We start from the raw sequence: 8,609 nt of genomic DNA, 5'->3' as shown, positions 1-8,609 counted from the left end.
TTACTCGAAAAATGTGACAAGCAAAATATTCAGTCTGTCAAAGAATTCCTTGTGCAAACACTGTTCAATAGTCTTCATTAAGTCTTCTGTCTTGAACAGGAAATCATCTTAGTAACAAATGAAATAACCACACAGCCAACCTATAAAACAAGTCCTTCTGACTTTTTGTGGCATTTACATACATTTAAGTAATAAATTAATTGCCAGATAAAGGTTTTGACAGTTTGGGGGGGGGGGGGGGGGCTGTTTGTATGCATTGCAATGGCATAATTTTTCTGTTTACATAGAATAACCCTCTTTCACTGTGAAGAGTGATTTTTACTAAATTACAAAGTCAATAAATAAGTTTGTTTTATATATTTTATGTAAAACCACACTGCTTTAATTCCCCTATTACTGCAGTGGTGACCTTTTTCTCACATGGGTCTCCCTGATGCAAACTTGCACATGAAATAGAAATGACTAACCCTCCATACTATTTATATCACAGAAATCAAATTAGATTATTTGCCCAATAAACCACACTTAATTTGAGGTTTTAGACTAATAAAAGAAAACAATTTGTAATTTCTGCAAAAAGAAAGGGGCTTTCCCTGAATCTGGAAATGAACATTTTACTTAAGTGCATGTAAAGGTCGTTAATGAAACAAAATGACTCGATCTGCTCTGCTGACAACTTGAAGGAGTCCATTAGAGCTACTGTTTTAAACAAAGATACTTTGAATATTTTCACATTCAAAAGATCAGCACAACGAAATTGACACATAAATAGGAAAGTCACGTACGTCGTGTCCAATAAAATCAGAAAGTTAACTATACAAATAGTAAATTATCCAAACACAGAAGTTTATATATACTACTATCCAATCCATTTGTGGAACCAAAATGTTTTGTTGTGTAACACACTATATAAATTGTTTCTTTTTTGGCATTATTTAGCAGCTTATAAATGACTTTAAAATAATGGCTTTCATGTGATCTTATATACATAGATATGTGCACATTATTACAAGTCCAACTTCTATTTTTGTCTTGCCTTGTGCACGGTCAAATTCTACCAAAATAGTAGCTTTGTTAAGCGAGACTGAGAAAATATATCTCTTTAGATAATGAGATAGTGCTTTACACTTGAAAATAGGTGGCTTCAGTGAATAAGACGTTCACCGAATCCAAATCAGACAATGATTAAAGCGTGAGGTCATTCAGATATAAGGCCATTAAATGTCGTAGTTTGTGATGTGAGGTATGTATCATTGATATAAAGACGGACGATGAAGGCCGACGTGGGGTGGGGAAAGTAGCCCAAAGTATCCTAAATACCAGTGCTGCCATCTTAAGCTGGTGATGTCATGTGTGGGCAGCATCTACATACTGACCAGCTGGCAGAGGTGCAAGATTGAAAGTTAAACTAAAGGGAATTGTCACACGTCATATTTATTCCCCTTAGCATCTAACTTAGATTTTGTTTCAAAAATAATAAATAATAGCTAAAATTAAAACTTCTTCTACCAATTTGCCCTGTGTCTAATTAGAGGCAGGCAGGTTTTATGATTAGCACTGCAGCCCACCACCTGGGGGCAATGTTTTGGCTTGACTTGAGAGGAAACTTTCTTTTGTTCTACATACGGTTAATGTGTATGTACCAACCTCCCAATCAACTAAACTTCTCGAAACAAATGCTTGAAAGTCTCGAAAGAACTATTTACAGCAGAGGCAGATCAGGCAGCGCTATTTATATCTTCACTCAAGCAGAAACAATTTTCAATGCTGTTCATAACACATTCACAGGACCTGAACATCCTCTTCAAGAAGAATGCACACTGGTTATCTTATGCCTGATTAATAAGAGATCTTCAGAGAGTGTTTTCCCCTCAAATGTTTTTCCCCATAAGGCCAGATTGAGGATCTGAGCCACCTGTGGTTAGAGCCCTACACAGACACATTTAAGGTCAAGTTTTAGTATCATACTCAACTAAATACAACCGACTATGTTAGAATTAAGGTAGAATCATCATGTTCCAGAGCGCCATAATTCTAATTACACTCAAAGGGAACAAAAATATAATAATGAACAACAAAAAAAACCTAAATAGCATGGTTGTTAAACAAGAGTTAAAATCAAATCATATTTGAACATAAGCAGGTTTTCTTTTTCTTTGTTTATCAAGGGAATATTAAAGACCGATTCTTTTGGACTTGATTGTGTTAAATTAAGGTTTTAGGTTTTTCATTTTGCAATGTACTTTGTTGCCAAGCAGCATTATTACAGGCATCATGAATGTCTTATGAATTCGATATTTTATAAACTGTTATGCCATACCAGCTGCACTGCACTTTAAATAAAACATGTCCATGCTCACATGACTTTATATTTGAGAAACTAGTCTGATCATTTTCCATAATGCTGGTTATTTCAATTCCGTCCTACTGTAAAATCTGCGTACCAGACTTCCCATTCAAGACATAAAAACAAAAAATCCTGAGGGCAGATGTTGCACACACAGCAACACATAACAAGAGCCTATCTTTCCAAACAAAATTTGCGTTCCCCCGGTCGGATCTTTTGTCTTGGTTTACTCAGATTTTTTGCTCAATTGCATGACCTCAGTTTTGTGACAATGACAGCAGCGAGTTGCTGTGGATCGGTCAAATGGGGATTCTTCTCCATCACTGAGTGGACTACATAAGCAGGAAAGATGTTACAAAGGTTTCGATATGTTTGATACTGGTGGTCTGGGATGACATGGCGCTCTTGGTGTTCACCTGCTGACGCCACCTCCCACGGCGAGTTCCAGATTTGTTCCATCTTTTCTGGCATGCTGCGCACCATCACCCGCTCACAACACGGCATCAGGCTGTTGCTCAGTGGATACGAATGATAACTGAAGGATTCGTTCCCACAGGGCAGAGGGTCCCAGCTCGCGTGCTGCTCTCGGCACAGCGGGGGTCTCCTCTGCCGCATTGGGTTGCTGTCATATAGCCTTGAGTCCGATATGCTATCCATGCGCGTCATGCCCAGAGAGCGTGTGGGCTGCGACGACAAAGGTGGCAGGACGGCCTGCGTGAGAGGATAGTCTCCAGGGCAGCTTGACCTGGCTCCCACTGCCACGTGCTGAATGTGCGGTGCCAGATGAGATCCCGACTGCTTGCGGGGTGCCTGCTTGGGTTCCTCTGGTCCATAGCTCTGGACTCTAGTCAACGCCTCGTGGCGAAAGCCATGGGAAAAAGCCTGCATCCTAGCCTGTGCAGAGGGCTGCTGCTGTCCCTTCATGCTCTCCTCTAAGCTACCGTCCACAGAGCTCGGGTAGAAGTCCCCATAGGAAGAGAACGAATCGCTGTTGGAATGACTGAGGCAGGACTCCGGGCAGTGACTGGGATTTCTCTGATATACACTATGCTCGTGCTCCATGCTACAGAAACTGTCGACGTTATGCATGCTGCTCATGCTCATATTGGAAAAGTCACTGTGCAGTGAATAATATCCATGGTCACTAACCGAGTCATACTTGGGGAACTGTTCGTTATATGTAACAGAGGCGCCATGACTATCAGTTACTAAAATAGGTGGGAACTGTACACTTGACATGTGCTCCAGGGAACTCAGAGAACTGTGAGCAAATTGCAAAGAACCTGGCACTGGGCTGCTGGCTGATCGTGTGTTCAAGGCTCCAGCTGCGTGGCTTTTGGCGGGTTGCATGGTGGGCACACTGAGAGCAGACACAAGGGAAGGCACTGAATTTGTCTCAGCCTTCCTAACCGCGGAGAGTGCCTCTGGAGGTTCGCAGGCCACTGAGCGAATACTGGGGTCAGACTGGCGTTTGGGTGCCACGCGTTTGGCCTCAGATGTGCCGTCTCCTTTGGCAGTCACTGGACCAGTGCCACATTTAGCGAGAGCACCCTCACTCATTGTCTTCACTGCAGACAGTTTTGCAAAGGCCCGAAGTTCATCAGCCACAGACCGCTGTGGCTGGTTGACGCGCTCCGGATGGTAGTACTTGCACTTGTGTCCGTATGTGCACTTTTTTCCTTGTTTGAAGAAAGAGCAGAAGAATATGTAAGGACACAAAGGTAAAACTTCAGACATAACTGGAATCAAGACCACTAAAATACACAGGAGAACTTACCGTAGGGGCAAGGTTGTTTTTTGTGCTCTGGAACAACAGGTCGCTTACGGAGGAAGTTTTCCAAGCTTGGACCATGTCTTCCCAGGGGATCATCAGGTGGCATAAACCTGTTGAAATATTTCAAAATGAAATGCCTGATTTATTAGTTAAGAGGCCTTCGTGCAAAGTACGAAGGATTGGTCCACTTCCAGTTTGCTAATAATACAACATTTGCTTAGAGTAAAACACATGAGTCCATTTTTAATTCTTTTCAAATCCTTGCCTGTCTATGCATGAAATGTGTTTGCCTCAGAAATGAAATAGGATGTCTTACTTGTCATTGACGAATGAGTACATTAGGAGACGCTCCTCAATGAACTTCTTCCACTCTGGTTTCTCATTTTGCAAGTCTCTGTAGTTGTCGTTTGACACAATAATTCCATCAGAATCATAAGCCAGCTTCACTATGAAGCGATCATCGTAGCACACCACTCTCCTCCCTTGAACTCTCCGAGAAGGGGTGAAAACCAAGATCTTTTCTTTTTCCAGTTTCCGCAGTATTTCTTGATCTGAAAGAGGCAATTTGTATGAGATTTGATGGTCAATAAATGAGATTAAAAATTAGATTAAATAATCCAATCCAGGGTGACTACTGTTCAATAACTCTTCAATGTTATGTAATATTACACACTTCACTGGGTAATAATTAAACACATATAAATGGCTCTCTCACCTGTGATGAGAGCATCAGGTCGCGACTGTTCCTTTCTCCAGGCTGGGACAAACACAGTGATGTCTTTGTGCCCTTTCTCCAAGAACCATTCAACAGCAAGCTGGATACCACGGCAAGAGAATACCTCCTTGTTTCCATGGCTACAAAACAAAAGTAATGTATGAAGAATACTTGAATTTCATGTCTGACATTTAATCAAGGCAAACGTTCAGACAATTCAAGACCATTGCAAACTAAACAAGACATTAAGGCGCATTGGAATAAACTACTGCGCACGAGTGTGTTCTCACCTCATTGCCACATTGGACCCATCAATGACAATGGGCCTCAGGTTATCAAAGGTATCCACAGAGTCTTCTTCCATCGACACCTCAGGACTAACAGTCTCTTTAACACATGGTGATCGTGATATAGCTGCAATGGTTGTACTGCTGCACGGCTGGACTTCGGGTTCTACTTTGTTTCCGAGCCTCACCAGCTCGGCGAGTACGTCGTTGATGAGTGCAGCAGCCCCTAACTTGTTGAGCACCGTCTGCACCTGTTCTCCCGAGTAGCCCAACTTCAAAGCAAAGTCCATCTTGGACTGATATTCCTTGCCACTCGCAGTCTTCGACCCTGCTGCTGCACCGCTCTCATCTTCTCGGAAATCTTGCACAGTGCTACACTGGGAAAAACTTGGTCGGTCGAGGCACGGAGAGCGACACAGTTGTCGGTGGGGTTTGGTGACCGCAAGAGGTTCCTTTACTTTACTCTTGCTGCTGTTTCCCTGTACCTTCTGGTGTTGCTGCTCCTCTGACTCGCTTTCCGTGCTGCTTCCATCCTCAGAATCATCGGTGCCGTGCTGGGCCTCGCTTGAGTCAATGTTCTCCTCCTGCCATGGGTGTTTTTCCATTTTGAGCTCCTCCACCATTGACCATACTGTCGTCACGTTCTTCTTGACGCCTCCAATATCCACCCCATGCTTATCATCTCTGCTGCAACCACAGTGCCATACTCATAGGGGAACGTTAGTTTTGCTGGCTCTTGGTTTACAGCTGAAATTAAGCAGATTTTCCTCTGTGGGCTGGCAGAGTCAAACAAATGAAACCTGAAAGACAGCGCAATGGAAAGTTATATTTAGTAATGGAATGGAAGTAATGGATAATAACCATTCATTTATTTGCTCATTTGTTTTACCTGTGAGAAAATCACATTGACATAATAATAATTAAAAAAAAGACACAACCCTGTACCACGCAAGCAACTGTCTTTTGAAATCACAAAAATATTAAAATATTAAACTGTTTTTCTTCCTAACCCACTTGTGGTTTACCGATAAATTCTTCATGTGTGGGAAGCAAAGCACATCTAGAGCATTTGACCAAAGGCAGCAAATGGAAAATACTGGTTAGCTACCGAGAAAACCCCAAGAACAACAGCAGCACTAGAAGGGACAAAACCTTTCATAGTCTATAATGTCTGTCATATACTGAGAAAAACCTCTATACTCTTTATTTCACTCCACTAGCAACTTCTTGCCATGGCAAAAAAAACACTGTAAAATACATACTGCTATATGTCACAGAACCTTAAAAAAAAACAATAGCTACATGACTTAAACCACCACACTTTCCTGTCTCACGTTTTTAAATCTACCGTAAATATATACTTCTGCAGTGGTTTTGCAAAAGTGATTAGTTATTACAAGACTTTATATAGTTAGCATGAAATGCTTGCTGCTGGTCATTGAAGCAGCACTTGGGCCAGTCACACACAAGGTGTGTGCAGTAGGAGAGAAGAGTTACCTCAACCTGAGACAGTGTGGGCTGAGCAGTGCAACCCTGCACCTGCAGCCCACTGACGGACGAGCTAAAAAAAATAAAGAAGAAATTCCTTTCGGATAGCAGCAGATTACAACTGAATCACAACCCCCTTAACATCTCCAAGTTCAATTTTGTACATGAGGATAATGGCAAGCAAATAACCTGACAATGACTGCACAGATGAACCGAAGAGCTAGAAAACCCTTCGCCTCAGTCTCGCAGAGAGTTGAATACAGGCAGCTTCCAGCTTCAAGAGGCACAGCCCATGATGTGTGTTGCCTAGCAACACAGCCTTGTCATCAGCGAACTCCTTTTTACCAGTCACGACTAACACAAACACAGCTCATCATCTCTTTTCAGGCAGTCTGTGAATGCAGAACACTTACAGCTACACTACAACTCTACAGTAAAACTCTTCATGCAATGCATTTTGTAGGAAATAAATATGTTGTTACTTTATATAGAAAAGTGAAACGCAATATGGATCCTTGTATGCATGTAGACGTCAAAGTATGGTTAATACAGTGGCCCAGGACATTGACTGTCAACAAGGTAAGATGTACTTAAGTTGCAAACAATTTGCCTATGATGTGATATGTCAATGATATATGTATGTCTCTCTCGTAATATGCCAGACAAGTCAATATAAGCTCTGAAGGTCAATCAACCCATCTGCTTCCAGGCACTACGTGTGACCTGTGAAAACTATTTGCGACTGAACACAAACTGTTTCATAGGGATGTACAACTGTGGCAATTTCAAAAAATACAACATTATACTCAGGATAAGCCAGTGAAAACACCACAGTGTTTTCAGTCAGCTACCAGTACTTGTTTCACATGTTCCAGTCCTTTCCATCCACCTCCAGATTTACAAGCTTGGACTGAGAAAGGCCTCCAGACTGTCTTTGCACATGCACAGCCTTATGTGGTTACGTTTCATAGCAACAAGTGAGGCAGGACTCTAAAGCCATCTTTTACATTGACGACCCCACATATTAATCAGTGTGAAGCGGAGATAATCAACACTATGGTTAGTGTGGGCTGCATTTAGATATCTGGAGATCATGACTGTGCGGCTAACACTGCAAAGATGATCAAAACCATTCAGCTCTAACCACCATGACTGTGCAACAATCTGCTGAAGGGCAAACAAGAAATTCTGAACTGAAGGGACAAAAACACTTTGGCATTTTACTTGTATAGTAAAGAAGAAGAAAAACAAGTCTGGTCCTTCATAACACATTCTTATGCGAAAAGATTCTATTCTTTTACAACTCTTGTTTTTTTTCCCCCAGTTATGTTTTAGTCAACAACAACACATCATTATGTTCACACTGACTAAAGTCATTGCAAAAGTACAAGTTTAAACTTTGTACGTTGTAATTTAGTTGAGTACAGACCTCACTCACTCTATGTGGTCCATTATCCCTTACAATACTGCATAAAAATTAAGGAAAAACACAACAGCAAGAGTCTAGTGAATAATTATGATGAAAAATGATAAACCATCAATGACTCCTATGGAAAAGCTGATCAAATCACATTGTACTCCCAGCTATTCACCAATCATCTGAGTGAACCTATGGGAACTATGCTTGGACACTTCACCCAATTCACTAACAGGCAGTATTCTCAAGTTCTACAACTGCCATGACTCCAAAAATGAGCAAAACTGTTTCAATGACAACAGGAGAGGCTGTGCATTTGGAGAAGTGATATTAACAACACACACAACCTGAAGTCAGATATGAGCAATAGTTTTTAAATATCCTTTAACTTCAAATCAACTTACACTTCACTGGAGGCACGGCACTTATAGTGACAGTAAAATATAGAAGTAATAAAATTAGTATTATTAGGTGTTAAAGACAATCTAAAATGATTTCGTGTTCATCAGCTGTGTGGGGAAACAAGTCAATAATAATAATAATAATAATTATTATTATTATTATTATTATTATTATTATTA

At 41.1% G+C, this 8,609-nt stretch overlaps 1 protein-coding gene across 1 annotated transcript in view; it reads right to left on the bottom strand.

Moving 5' to 3' along the window:
- Window positions 1–1,507: 1,507 nt before the first annotated feature.
- Window positions 1,508–8,609, bottom strand: part of zc3h12b (zinc finger CCCH-type containing 12B) — a 7,952-nt gene continuing 850 nt past the window's right edge. The window contains exons 2-6 of the mRNA XM_076020340.1: window positions 5,127–5,923; window positions 4,837–4,976; window positions 4,438–4,672; window positions 4,125–4,231; window positions 1,508–4,026 (exon numbers count right to left, since the gene is read on the bottom strand). Coding sequence (XP_075876455.1) covers window positions 2,591–4,026; window positions 4,125–4,231; window positions 4,438–4,672; window positions 4,837–4,976; window positions 5,127–5,746 — 2,538 coding nt within the window. The 5' untranslated portion in view covers window positions 5,747–5,923 and the 3' untranslated portion in view covers window positions 1,508–2,590. The remainder of the gene's footprint in view (window positions 4,027–4,124; window positions 4,232–4,437; window positions 4,673–4,836; window positions 4,977–5,126; window positions 5,924–8,609) is intronic.

Source organism: Nelusetta ayraudi, unplaced genomic scaffold, assembly GCF_046127955.1.
Source record: "Nelusetta ayraudi isolate G7.1 ecotype Tasmania unplaced genomic scaffold, CSIRO-AGI_Nayr_v1 ptg000011l, whole genome shotgun sequence".
NCBI lineage: Eukaryota > Metazoa > Chordata > Actinopteri > Tetraodontiformes > Monacanthidae > Nelusetta > Nelusetta ayraudi.
Note: the sequence above shows the minus strand (reverse complement) of the source record. Positions and strands in the feature narration are given on the sequence as shown.